The sequence below is a fragment of the Capricornis sumatraensis genome, chromosome 8 (genome assembly GCF_032405125.1).
Source record: "Capricornis sumatraensis isolate serow.1 chromosome 8, serow.2, whole genome shotgun sequence".
In the NCBI taxonomy this organism is placed as follows: domain Eukaryota; kingdom Metazoa; phylum Chordata; class Mammalia; order Artiodactyla; family Bovidae; genus Capricornis; species Capricornis sumatraensis.
In genome coordinates this window covers 89,024,601-89,039,531 of record NC_091076.1, presented here as the reverse complement: position 1 = coordinate 89,039,531, position 14,931 = coordinate 89,024,601, and the positions used below count along the sequence as shown (strand labels likewise).

Sequence of the window (14,931 nt, the reverse complement as noted above, 5' to 3'; positions counted from 1 at the left end):
TCATCTGCAGACATACTGCCAACTTCCCTGAACTCCACTAAGCTCATATGACTCTTGATGCCAGGCTCTGTAGAGAGTAGCCGCTGAGTGCAGCATGCCGTTCTCTCATATGGCAGAGGGCAGAAGCTCGGAGCTGGAGACAGCAACAAATCACAAACATTTAAAGCTTCTATGTGGATGGTGATGTTCATTCACATTTCATTGTGCAAAGCAAATAGCAGGGCCAAGCCCAAAGTCACTGGGGCAGTAATTACCAGACATTGGATAAACTTCTAAATGAAACTATAAAGCAAAAAGGAAAGCAATAAGTATAATAGAAATATAGAAACCCAAACAGATTAATATCCTAAGGAGTATTACTAATATTACATTCATTAAATAAAAAGAGGATGGAATAGAAATTACAATATATTAGGAGTAAAAACAAACAAAAGTTTTGAAAGGTGAAATAGAGGCATCTTCCAAATAGGAAGATTGGAGGACTGATCTAGCAGGACCAGACATCCAGCTAGTGAAAGAGAGGATATGGAAAATGGGAAGGGGAAATTATGAAAAACACACAACATGAAAATTTATTTGAACCGATGAGACAGAAGCCTTAAGTTTGAAAAAATACACTATCAAAAGGAAACTCAATAAATGTAAGAAGTCCCACACCAAAGCAAATTTTAGAATTTTCAGGGGGTAAAGTGAGGCTCTCAAAGAGTTTCTACCCGAGGCGAGGGAGTTAGGAGGAAGTTACCTTCAAGGTTCGGAAATCAAAAGAGCAGTAGATTTACAATGGAAACCAGACTCTAATAAAGCCATTCCTTGAAAATTATAAGTGAATCTGACTCTCAATTTAGAATTCTGTGCTTAGCCACACAGTGAGGTTAAAGAAAATATTTTCAGATCTTTGAAGTTATAGAAAATTTTAATTCTTTGTGAAAGATACAGTAGTGGAGATGTAGTTTAGCTCAAACTTCACTTTTTATAGTAAGAAGAAAATTGAAAAGTTAAAAAAATAGCTAAATAAACAAGGTGTTTAGAAATCACAGGCTTGCTACTGAGGCAGGTGTAGGGAGTAAGTAGCATTGGGTGTGCCTGCAGCTTATATAGGTGACCTGTAGAAAACTGTGTTTTGTGTTAGCGCTCAGTCGTGTCTGACTCTTTGCGACCCCATGGACTATAGCTTACCAGGTTCCTCTGTCCATGGGATTTTCCAGGCAAGAATACTGGAGTGGGTTGTCATTTCCTTCTCCAGGGAACCTTCCCAACACAGGGATTGAACCTGGGTCTCCTGCATTGCAGGCAGATATATGAGGTTTAAAACTGTGAACTATCATTTTGATAGAAATGATAGGAAATTTTTTAAAAATTTAAAATCTGTATCGTTACAAACTATATTCTGTGTTCATACTATGAAAAGATTAAAGTCAGTAGCAAAAGACAAAAAATGCCTTTTCATATATTGGAAAAATGATACTTCTGAAAATTAATGAAGGAATGATGCTAAAGCTGAAACTCCAGTACTTTGGCCACCTCATGTGAAGAGTTGACTCATTGGAAAAGACTCTGATGCTGGGAGGGATTGGGGGCAGGAGGAGAAGGGGACGACAGAGGATGAGATGGCTGGAAGGCATCACTGACTCGATGCACGTGAGTCTGAGTGAACTCCGGGAGTTGGTGATGGACAGGGAGGCCTGGCGTGTTGTGATTCATGGGGTCGCAAAGAGTCGGACAGGACTGAGCGACTGAACTGAATAAAATTGCCACATACAGAACATGTAGGATGCAGGTAAACCATTATTTTCAAAGAGGATATTTAGCCCAGAAGAAAGGCTAAAAATTAATTAAGAGGGCATCAAGATTAATGTTAGACAAAAAGGACAGGTAACTTGAAGAAAGTAGAAGAGAAAGATTTAAGAGCAGAAATTAATGAAATAAAAATGAGGAAGAGAGGAGCAAAAATATTTAAAGGTGGCTTAAAATAGCCTAAGATACATAAATCTAGTTAGCATGTATAGAAAAAAAGTAGCATAGATTCAATTCTTTAGCATTAGGAAATTTGACATAATTTTTTAAATCAAAAATATTAGTGTGTTTATCAAAAGAAGCCAGAATATACTTGCTGGAACTCATCAGGTCAGAAAGGACATAAACTCCCAGAAGATATGTGTGTATGTGTGTATGTGTGTGTGGGATGTATACCTGTATATGAATGTATGTGTGTATTATATATTCACACATGTATCTACTGAGTGCTTAATCTGTGCCAGGTACTGTTTTATGTGCATCATAAACATTTGTTAATCTGTTTTGAAATAGATTCTATGATCTCCGCTTTAAAGATAAAGTATTGCGCCAAATGATGTATTTAACTTACATAACTTGCCCAAGGTCAACAGCTAATATAGTGGCAGTCAGAGAGCACAAGCAGTTTAATTCAAAACTGTGTACTACTAACCAGCACAGTATGCTCCTTTTATTTTTTAAATTAAATGTTCAAAAAATATAACACATGCACATGGCTTGAAATTCAAGTGATACGTAGTGATAATTTGTTGGTTGTTCTATTCCTGTCTCTCTCAGCCCCACTTCTCCTAAGTGGAGAATACAGTTTCCTATGTATTCTTTCAAAACTGCTCCATGCTTTTATAAGCATTCATGTTTATACCATTTAACAACACAGAAGTTAGCATGTCATATGTATTCTCTACCCTTCTTTTCTCCTTCTTTATATATAAGAGGTCATCTATTATCAGTATATAAGAGCTACATCATTCTTGATAAGGACTTTTTACAATAGACATGGTATATTGTTAAGTCATTTCTAATAAAAGCAGGAACAAGTCATTGAAGGTTATGACCATTAGTATACACTATACTTTTTTCCCAGATGACGCTAGTGGTAAAGAACCCACCTGACAATGCAGCAGACTTAAGAGACGCAGGTTCGATCCCTAGGTCGGGAAGATCCCCTGGAGAAGGGAATGGCAGCCCACTCCAGTATTCTTGCCTGGAAAATCCCATGGACAGAGGAGCCTGGTGGGCTGTGGTCCATAGGGACTCTAAATAAGAGTCGGACACAACTGAAGCAACTTAGCACGCACATACGTAGTATATTTGATAAAGTTTTGGAGATTTTTAGCTAATATAATACACTTAAGTACCTAATATGAATATTAGAATTAAAAATTATCTCATTCACAGATGTGATTGTATTAAATTATTGAATATATAAAAATATGTTTGAAAATCATTGGCTTTCACATTTTCGTCAGATATCTGGGTCAGAGTTACCTAGTCATTCTTTGCTTTAAAAATAAAATCCTGGTTTTGTTTTTCAAATTTCAGTAAGTGGTCTCTCTTGTGGTAATACATACTGAGCATGTATCAGGAAGACATTAGTAACCTTTGTGTTTAGCCGATTCAAACTTAACAGTCGTGCCAAATACTATATAACAAAATAAAACATCTTTGTTTCTGAAATTGGCACCATTTTAGAATATTGGTTAACTTCCCATGATCATCTAAGGCCTAACAACCTTAGAATCAGTGGTTAAGGATCCTGTAGAGTGACAATCATTTGCAAAATGCTAGAAGATACTAACATTTTGAGGAGTGGAAAACAGGATCATAAGAAATGGTGACAAAAAGTCAGAGACTTATTCTCTTTATATAAAGTAATCTGTCTTAAATTTCATAGCTAGACTCATTAAATTTTTTATAATATAATTTTTAGTAATTTTGTTACTTCAGGTTTTGCAACAATTATTATACTCTCCTAAGCTTTAAAAACCAAAGTTTTTTGGAGGAAGTCCTAATTTTTCAGTTGTTTAATTAATAAATGAGCTTATATGTTTTAAAAGCCTTATCATCCCAAGAATAAATATTGTATACCTTGGATATTCAAATAAGGCATCTAATTTGAGGAAGCAAAGTCAGTTATGTGTGAAAATAGGTATAAAATCAGACTTTCTGGCAATTGATTCTTTAGTGTGGTATAAAATTGACAGATGAAATTTATCATGAAGTCCTTTTTCCTCCTGTTTTTGCCCTAAAATTCTGTATCAATAGCAAATATTCTATAATTAGTACTGTATAATGTGACACCAATTAAATTTAGTAATATATTAAAAAAAACAAATGTGTTTTGTTTGAATTTCAGGTAATAACCCTTCCCAATAATTTGTATTTTGTAGTCTGCCACTTTTCAGAAATGGTCATTGTCAATATCTTGTTATAGTATTATGACCTTGGAGATTTAAAACCAAGTAAAAATGTGAGCAGACTTTCTTATTTAGTTAAGAATTTTAAATCCACTTTTATTCCAAGTAGGAAAAGTCAAAAGTAGATTTACCATGGAATATGAAGACATCTCGGAGAAGGCAGTGGCAACCCACTCCAGTACTCTTGCCTGGAAAATCCCATGGATGGAGGAGCCTGGTGGGCTGCAGTCCATGGGGTCGCTAAGAGTCGGACACGACTGAGCGACTTCACTTTCACTTTTCACTTTCATGCACTGGAGAAGGAAATGGCAACCCACTCCAATGTTCTTGCCTGGAGAATCCCAGGGACGGAGGAGCCTGGTGGGCTGCCGTCTATGGGGTCACACAGAGTCGGACACTACTGAAGCGACTTAGCAGCAGCAGCAGCATGAAGACATCTTAACAGTTGACTTATTGAAAAACAGACTGGCCAATTCCATTTATGGAATTGTAACATAAAATTGAGTTAGACACTTGTCTAACTCAATGAAACTAAGCCATGCCCGCAGGGCAACCCGAGACAGGCGGGTCATGGTGGAGAGGTCTGACAGAATGTGGTCCACTGGAGAAGGGAATGGCAAACCACTTCAGTATTCTTGCCTTGAGAACCCCATGAATAGTATGAAAAGGCAAAACGATAGGATACTGAAAGAGGAACTCCCGAGGTCAGTAGGTGCCCAGCACACTACTGGTGATCAGTGGAGAAATAACTCCAGAAAGAATGAACGGATGGAGCCAAAGCAAAAACAATACCCAGCTGTGGATGTGACTGGTGATAGAAGCAAGGTCTGATGCTGTAAAGAGCAATATTGCATAGGAACCTGGAATGTCAGGTCCATGAATCAAGGCAAATTGGAAGTGGTCAAACAAGAGATGGCAAGAGTGAACGTCGACATTCTAGCAATCAGTGAACTAAAATGGACTGGAATGGGTGAATTTAACTCAGATGACCATTATATCTACTACTGCGGGCAGGAATCCCTCAGAAAAAATGGAGTAGCCATCATGGTCAACAAAAGAGTCCGAAATGCAGTATTTGGATGCAATCTCAAAAACGATAGAATAATCTCTGTTCATTTCCAAGGCAAACCATTCAATATCACAGTAATCCAAGTCTGTGCCCCAACCAGTAACGCTGAAGAAGCTGAAGTTGAACGGTTCTATGAAGACCTACAAGACCTTTTAGAACTAACACCCCAAAAAGATGTCCTTTTCATTATAGGGGACTGGAATGCCAAAGTAGGAAGTCAGGAAACACCTGGAGTAACAGGCAAATTTGGCCGTGGAATGCAGAATGAAGCAGGGCATAGACTAATAGAGTTTTGCCAAGAAAATGCACTGGTCATAGCAAACACCCTCTTCCAACAACACAAGAGAAGACTCTACACATGGACATCACCAGATGGTCAACACTGAAATCAGATTGATTATAATCTTTGCAGCCAAAGATGGAGAAACTCTATACAGTCAACAAAAACAAGACCAGGAGCTGACTGTGGCTCAGATCATGAACTCCTTATTACCAAATTCAGACTCAAATTGAAAAAAGTAGGGAAAACCGCTAGACCATTCAGATATGACCTAAACCAAATCCCTTATGATTATACAGTGGAAGTGAGAAATAGATTTAAGGGCCTAGATCTGATAAATAGAGTGCCTGATAAACTATGGAATGAGGTTCGTGACATTGTACAGGAGACAGGGATCAAGACCATCCCCATAGAAAAGAAATGCAAAAAAGCAAAATGGCTGTCTGGGGAGGCCTTACAAATAGCTGTGAAAAGAAGAGAGGCAAAAAACAAAGGAGAAAAGGAAAGATATAAGCATCTGAATGCAGAGTTCCAGAGAATAGCAAGAAGAGATAAGAAAGCCTTCTTCAGTGATCAATGCAAAGAAATAGAGGAACATTTCATGCAAAGATGGGCTCAATAAAGGACAGAAATGGTATGGACCTAACAGAAGCAGGAGATATTAAGAAGAGGCGGCAAGAATACACAGGAGAACTGTACAAAAAAGATCTTCACGACCCAGATGATCACAATGATGTGATCACTCATCTTGAGCCAGATATCCTGGAATGTGAAGTCAAGTGGGCCTTAGGAAGCATCACTACGAACAAACCTAGTGGAGGTGATGGAATTCCAGTTGAGCTATTTCAAATCCTGAAAGATGATGCTGTGAAAGTGCTGCACTCAATATGCCAGCAAATTTGGAAAACTCAGCAGTAGCCACAGGACTGGAAAAGGTCATTTTCATTCCAATCCCAAAGAAAGGCAATGCCAAAGAATGCTCAAACTACCGCACAATTGCACTCATCTGACACGCTAGTAAAGTAATGCTCAAAATTCTCCAAGCCGGGCTTCAGCAATACATGAACAGTGAACTTCCAGATGTTCAAGTTGGTTTTAGAAAAGGCAGAGGAACCAGAGATCAAATTGCCAACATCTGCTGGATCATGGAAAAAGCAAGAGAGGTCCAGAAAAACGTCTATTTCTGCTTTATTGACTATGCCAAAGCCTTTGACTGTGTGGATCACAATAAACTGTGGAAAATTCTGAAAGAGATGGGAGTACCAGACCACCTGACCTGCCTCTTGAGAAATCTGTATACAGGTCAGGAAGCAACAGTTAGAACTGGGCATGGAACAACAGACTGGTTTCATATAGGAAAAGGAGTACGTCAAGGCTGTATATTGTCACCCTGCTTATTTAACTTCTGTGTAGAGTACATCATGAGAAACGCTGGGCTGGAAGAAGCACAAGCTGGAATCAAGATTGCCGGGAGAAATATCAATCACCTCAGATATGCAGATGACACCAGCCTTATGGCAGAAAGTGAAGAGGAGCTAAAAAGCCTCTTGAAAGTGAAAGAGGAGAGCGAAAAAGTTGGCTTTAAAGCTCAGCATTCAGAAAACGAAGATCATGGCATCTGGTCCCATCACTTCATGGGAAATAGATGGGGAAACAGTGGAAACAGTGTCAGACTTTATTTTTTGGGGCTCCAAAATCACTGCAGATGGTGACTGCAGCCATGAAATTAAAAGACGCTTACTCCTTGGAAGGAAAGTTATGACCAACCTAGATAGCATATTCAAAAGCAGAGACATTACTTTGCCGACTAAGGTCTATCTAGTCAAGGCTTTGGTTTTTCCTGTGGTCATGTATGGATGTGAGAGTTGGACTGTGAAAAAGGCTGAGCGCTGAAGAATTGATGCTTTTGAACTGTGGTGTTGGAGAAGACTCTTGAGAGTCCCTTGGACTGCAGGGAGATCCAACCAGTCCATTCTGAAGGAGATCAGTCCTGGGATTTCTTTGGAAGGAATGATGCTAAAGCTGAAACTCCAGTACTTTGGCCACCTCATGAGAAGAGTTGACTCATTGGAAAAGACTCTGATGCTGGGAGGGATTGGGGGCAGGAGGAGAAGGGGATGACCGAGGATGAGATGGCTGGATGCCATCACTGACTCGATCGACGTGAGTCTGGTGGACGGGAGTTGGTGATGGACAGGGAGGCCTGGCGTGCTGCGATTCATGGGGTTGCAAAGAATCGGACACGACTGAGCAACTGAACTGAACATAAAATTTCATCCAACAGTTCTATGTTTAAAGAGGTTTTCCTAGTCTAATAGATATTCTTTACTAACTTTATTGGGGCTTCCCAGGGGTGGCTCAGCAGTAAAGAATTCACCAGCCAAGCGGGAGACATCAGTTTGATCCCTGGGTTGGGAAGATCCAAGGAGAAGGAAATGGCAACCGATGCCAATATCCTTGCCTGGGAAATCCCTTGGACAAAGGAGCTTGGGTTGCAGAGTTGGACATGACTTAGCGACTAAACAACAAAAACTTGATTACTGTGAACACATATGCCCTTTTTTTTTTAAATCAATGAATTCCTAATGAAAATAGAGAAATGTTATATTATGTATAGCTAAATTCTTTAGTATCAGTCAGAATTGTTTCAGATTCTTTTACTGTTTTTATATTTACTGTCCCAGTAATCTATCATTCTCTTAAAAAAAAAAAAAGTATTTATTGATCCCTTCAGCCAGAATGTCTGATTTAAAAAAAAATACTATCACAAATGTCTGTTCAGTGGACCTTCAACTGAGTTGTTTGGTTTTATTTTCCTAGCATGATTCAGAATGTGGTACTTTGTTTAGTTGTGACTTTGCTGCAAACGTCTGAAATTTTTACTTGAAATTACTTTCAAAACCAGTTTGAAGCATATAAGGAAATTAGCTTAATTACTTCATAGGCACAATTAGTGTTTTGTCTAGAAATAGATTGCAATTTTTTATTCACATAATCTGTAGACTTCAACTTTTTATGACTTGGACCTTTCCAAAAAGCAAATTCAGTTTTGGAAGGTGAAGATTTGACTTTGTGAACATCCAAAAGGATATGTCAGAAAGTCAAGAACATTTTGAACAATGTCAGTGTCATTGCTCTGCAAGCTTTCCAAAATGTCAGTTTGAAGCATTAGGATATAAAAGTTTTGATATAAGTGGCTAATTACTTTATGGTCATATTATATCTCTGATTTATTAGATTCCCACGCTATGGATTCTTTTATAAATAGGCACTTTAAAGGGATCAGTTACAAAGTCAACATTTTTGGGTTTTTTTGTGACTGGATTTATAAAATGTAGAATGGAATTATTGTTTTGTCATGCATCTGAATTTAGTAGATGACACTAGATAATAGTGATATCTGTTATGAAAGAAAGTATAGTTGATGCTTAAACAGCACAGGTTTGAACTGCATGGGTCCACTTATACTCAGATGGTTTTCAGTAGTAAATAGAGTACCTCACAGTCCAAGGTTGGTTGAATTTGGAGATGTGGAGAAACTGCAGATATGGAAGGCCCCTATCCCAGTGGTGCCTCTGGAGGCGTTAGTTGCTTTTATTGTGCTTGCTGAGGCTGTGCATGGGACTTCCCTGGTGGCTCAGATGGTAAAGCGTCTGTCTACAATGCAGGAGACCCGGGTTCAATCCCTGGATTGGGAAGATCCCCTGGAGAAGGAAATGGCAATCCATTCCAGGACTCTTGCCTGGAAAATCCCATGGACAGAGGAGCCTGGTAGGCTACAGTCCATATGGTCACAAACAGTCAGACACAATCGAGCAACTTCCCTATAGGCTGTGCATATACTAAAATTGGAACAATACAGAGAAGATTAGCATGGCCCTGCGCAAGTAAGACATGCAGATTTGTGAATCGTTCCATGTTTTTTTGGGTTACTCAGGTGGTTCAGTGGTAAAGAATCTGCCTGCCAAGGCAGGAGACCCAGGGTTCGATCCCTGGGTGGGGAAGCTCCCCTGGAGAAGGAAATGGCAACCCACTCCAGTATTCTTGCCTGGGAAATCCCATGAATGGAGGAGCCTGGTGGGCTACAATCCATGGGATCACAAATAGTCAGACATGACTTAGCAACTAAGCACCTATAAATTATAGGTGGATTAACCCCCGTATTATTCAAGGGTCAGCTGTATATATGTTTGTAAAAACTCTCATTTTGTATAAAAAAAAGAATGTCTTTATGTGTATAACTGAGTCACTGTACTGTACAGCAGAGATTGGCACAACATTGTAAATCAACTATACTTCAATTAAAATAACCTCCTATTTTATCTAAATTGATTTTGCTCTTATATAACAATAGAATATGTATTCAGGTTGTATTTTTATTTGCATTTAATAATTACTGGTTTAAATTTATTTCTTTAATATTCTTAGATTTCAGGAAAGGATCAATCTATGTGGCATAATTGGCAGAGAGCATGAATTTTGGATTAAACAGACCTAAGTTTTTAATCTTATTCTTGCTACTTACTAATTGTGTGACCTTGGGCAAGTTATTTAACTTTAGGGTTAGTTTCTTCATCTCACAAAATGGAGACAATGTCTACCCAACTAAATATTTTTAAAGCACCAGTGCATAATAGCCAGTCATACATTGAATATATTTATTTCTTTTCCTGCTTTTCGTGTATTGGTGATTTGAAACTCACTAGTAAAATTAAAGAACTTTCTTAGCAGTCACTCTAAACATGACTTTAAGGTTTTCTTTAGGATTAGTTTGCCATTCATTTCAGTAAATACTGTATTCTGTACATTGCCAAGAGGAGTGTTTGAGAAACGAAGGAATGATTTGAACATTGTCAATAGCTATGAATTAATGCTTAATGACATATTTCTGATAACTTGTACTTAATATCTCCATGAAAGTATTTTCATTTATCTTCAATCACAGGTACAGGAACCTTAAAGATAGATTTTGTTGGCGAACTGAATGATAAAATGAAAGGTTTCTACAGAAGTAAATACACTACCCCTTCTGGAGAGGTGCGCTATGCTGCTGTCACACAGTTTGAGGTATGGTATTCTTTAAAATACGAGCTTCCCAGGTGGCGCTAGTGGTAAAGGGTCCGCCTGCCAATGCAGGAGATGCTAAGAGATGCTGGTTCAATCCCTGGGTTGAAAAGATCCCCTGGAGGAGAAAATGGCCACCTGCTGCAATATTCTTGTCTGGAGAATCCCATGGATAGAGGAGCCTTGTGGGCTACAGTCAGTGGGGTTGCAAGGAGTTGGACATGACTGATGCGACTTAGCACGCATGCATTCTTTAAAATATTATGATCTTGGGACTTCTCTCGTGGACCTGTGATTGAGAATCTGCCTGCCAGAGGCTTCCCTGGTGACTCAGTAGTAAAGAATCCATCTGCTGGTGGAGAAGACATGGGTTCTATTCCTGATCTGGGAAGATTCCACATGCTGTGGAACAGCTGGGCCCATGCACCACAACTATTGAGCCTGTGCTCTAGAACCCAGGAGCCGCAACTGCTGAGCCTGCCTGCCACAGCTACTGAAGCCTGGGCACCCTAGAGCCTGCACGTCACATCAAAGAGTAGCCACAACTTGAGAAAAGTCCGTGCAGCAACAAAAACAAAGCACAACCAAAAATAAGTAATGAAATAAAATTATTTTTTTTAAAACAGAAAGAAAGGATCTCCTGCCAATGCAGGGGACATGGGCTTGGTCCCTCGTCCAGGTGCTAAGATTCCGCATGCTGCAGGGCAACAAAGTCCATGCACCACAACTGCTGAGCTAGCACCCTGGAGCCCATGCTCTGCAGTAACAGAAGCCATGGTGGTGAGCAGCTTGCACACCATAACCAGAGAGTGGCCCCCGATGGCCACAAGTAGAGAAAGCCCACATCAGCAATGACGAGCCCACGTGCCACAACAAAGACCCAGGGCAGCCAAAAAAAATCACGATCTTCAGTGAGACATTCTCACGAAGGTCTGTTCTCTTATTCGCCTGATTATTTGAGGCTAGATGCCTGTAACCGTAATTGTATTAATGATTTTGAAATTTTTATTCTGTATTCAGTTATCTTTATTATACAGGGGAGAGAATTAGGGATGTGGGCTGGGGAATGATATTTTTGTAACAGTATCAGTATTAATTTAGTAGGAAAAGCCACAGATACAAAGTATAAAAGCAGTCCAGGTGTTGAAGTTTTTTTACCAGTATGTATGCATATATAGCTATACACAGATATATGTGGATTTTATATATATGTATATATGTAAATTTAATTTTGTTACCTGTGTGTATGTGTGTATGTGAGAGTGTGATTCCAGTGCTTATCTCTAACCCTTTTGAGCATTTCTTCATCTTGGAATGATTTGTTGGAGTGTGTCTCCAAATGATTTTTAAAGGGAGAGTATGTTGGTGGTATACTTCCTAAGTATTGGGATATCAGGAAATCTTTCATTTGCCTTTATATACAACCAGTTTTACTGAACATATAAAAGATTTGTTGGGGGAGGGGGAAGAAAAAAAGAGCAGCCCCTGACATAAGTTGTCCTAGCACTGAAGCTAATACATGTTGTTTTCCTGTTGGATGTAAACAGAGTGCCAACCTCAGCAAGGTTACTACTTTGACACCATGGTAAGGTGAGACAAAACAAGGCCCCTTCGTAATTTCCTCCAAGCACAGACAAAAACAAGGTCATTTTGTTCATTACAGAAGACAAACAACTCTCTTTCTTGGTTAAAATAAGTGACTGCTGCTTTTTTTTACCAAATGCAGTCTTAGGCTTGCTCTAGTTTGCCCTCTTTATATTCACAGAAAAGATAATACTCGCTGATAAAATTGCCTCCACTTTCTGACAGCACTCAACTTAGAATTCTCATCACAGAGTAGTTTCTTACCTTTTAACTGAGACACCCTATAGTTTCTTTGGAGTGAGTTTTCCCTTGACAAGCCCAACTTCTTCAATAAGAGTGATTCAATTGGCTTACAGTTTTTCTCTTTCAGAGGTACATAAATTTTGGTCTAGGGACCACCCTGGTGGTCCAGTGGCTACGACTCTGAGCTCCTGATGTGTGGGGCCTATCGGTTTGATTCTTGGTTAGGGAACTAGATTCTTTGTGCTGCAACTGAAGATCTCGCATGCCGCAACTAAGACCTGGCACCGCCAAATAGATAAGTATTAAAGAAACCCAGAAACGCTGGACTGGAAGAAACACAAGCTGGAATGAAGATTGCTGGGAGAAATATCAATAACCTCAGATATGCAGATGACACCACCCTTATGGCAGAAAGTGAAGAGGAACTCAAAAGCCTCTTGATGAAAGTGAAAGAGGAGAGCGAAAAAGTTGGCTTAAAGCTCAGCATTCAGAAAACGAAGATCATGGCATCTGGTCCCATCACTTCATGGGAAATAGATGGGGAAACAGTGGAAACAGTGTCAGACTTTATTTTTGGGGGCTCCAAAATCACTGCAGATGGTGACTGCAGCCATGAAATTAAAAGACGTTTATTCCTTGGAAGAAAAGTTATGACCAACCTAGATAGTATATTCAAAAGCAGAGACATTACTTTGCTGACTAAGGTCCGTCTAGTCAAGGTTATGGTTTTTCCCGTGGTCATGTATGGATGTGAGAGTTGGACTGTGAAGAAGGCTGAGTGCCGAAGAATTGATGCTTTTGAACTGTGGTGTTGGAGAAGACTCTTGAGAGTCCCTTGGACTGCAAGGAGATCCAACCAGTCCATTCTGAAGATCAGCCCTGGGATTTCTTTGGAAGGAATGATGCTAAAGCTGAAACTCCAGTACTTTGGCCACCTCATGTGTGGAGTTGACTCATTGGAAAAGACTCTGATGCTGGGGGGGATTGGGGGCAGGAGGAGAAGGGGATGAACAAGGATGAGATGGCTGGATGGCATCATGGACTTGATGGATGTGAGTCTAGGTGAACTCCGGGAGATGGTGATGAACAGGGAGGCCTGGCGTGCTGCGATTCATGGGGACGCAAAGAGTCGGACGCGACTGAAGTGAACTGAACTGAAAGAAACCCAATATAGTTCAGGTTAATATGAAAATTTTTTTAATGTATAAAAACTTTGCTTCATTGTAGCTCCTGACTCCTTCATGCTATTATTGTCATAAAAATTTGATCTTTATATAGTATTAATACATCTAAGCCTGTCAGTCATTTTCTAATTATTACCTTATACAGTTGCCTTTTAAAGACAGAGTTAAAGACAAAACAGAAAAGAATTACAAATAAAAATGTTTATGGGAATTCCCTGGTAGGCTAGTGGTTAGGACTTTCTACTACAGGGAGCTGGTCAGGGTTCAATCCCTTGTTGGGGACCTAAAATCCTGTGAGCTGTGTGGTGCAGCCAAAAAAGAAAAACAGACCAAACCCAAATAAAAATATTTATGCTGTCTTTATAATCCCTATGTGTTCCCCTTCATGGTGTTCTCCATTTCTTTGTATGGATTGGAGTTACATTTACTGTATTTCACTTGAGCTTACAGGACTTCTTTCAGTACTTCTTATAAGGCAGGTCTGCTAATGATAAGTTCTCTGTCTTTTGGCACAGCCTAATAAATAAATAAAAATAAATATTTTAAAATATGTTGTTCGAAACTCTTTTACATCTCATTTTGTCAAATAGGAGGAGTCAGACTAAAATGGGTCTTCTCCTTTTGTAGAGTAACACAATTTAAAATTTGGCTGTATTTTCTTTGTGATTGCTTTTTAAATTATTTCTTTGTACCTAAAAATTTTTACCAGGTGTTCACTGTTCATTAACTTTTAATAATTGGTGAACCCTACTCGGGAGAAGGCAATGGCACCCCACTCCAGTACTCTTACCTGGCAAATCCCATGGGCAGAGGAGCCTGGTGGGCTGCAGTCCATGGGGTGGCTAAGAGTCTGACATGACCGAGCAACTTCACTTTCACTTTTCACTTTTCATGCCTTGGAGAAGGAAATGGCAGCCCACTCCAGTGTTCTTCCCTGGAGAGTCCCAGTGACAGCGGAGCCTGGTGGGCTGCCATCTGTGGGGTTGCACAGAGTCGGACACAACTGAAGTGACTTAGCAGCAGCAGCAGCAGCAGCAGAACCCTACTCACATTCAGATTCAGATCTTTCGTCAGTATAGCAGTATTTTCTTCTGTTGCATCTTCATTATGTTTCTGCTCTGATCTCTTCTTCAGGAACATTTAATAATAGATTTAGCTCTAGTGTCTATCCCCTAAATGTACCTTTGATTGCTTTTATCACCTTGTCCTTTGTTTTTTGCTTAATATATATACTATTGAAGTATAATTGACTTAACAGTGTTTCAGGTGCACAGCAAGGTGATTCAGTTATGCATA

The 14,931-nt window shown here is 39.4% G+C and overlaps 1 protein-coding gene and 1 non-coding gene across 4 annotated transcripts in view; both read left to right on the top strand.

Annotated features, from left to right (window-relative positions):
* Positions 1–14,931, top strand: part of NPEPPS (aminopeptidase puromycin sensitive) — a 124,188-nt gene that overhangs the window by 73,208 nt on the left and 36,049 nt on the right. For all 3 annotated transcript variants that reach the window (XM_068979220.1, XM_068979221.1, XM_068979219.1), the window contains one exon: positions 10,506–10,627. In XM_068979220.1, the coding sequence (XP_068835321.1) occupies positions 10,506–10,627 (122 nt within the window). The remainder of the gene's footprint in view (positions 1–10,505; positions 10,628–14,931) is intronic.
* On the top strand, positions 9,376–9,484 carry LOC138084837 (U6 spliceosomal RNA). Its single transcript, XR_011145245.1, has one exon. It is a non-coding gene; the product is annotated as a U6 spliceosomal RNA (small nuclear RNA).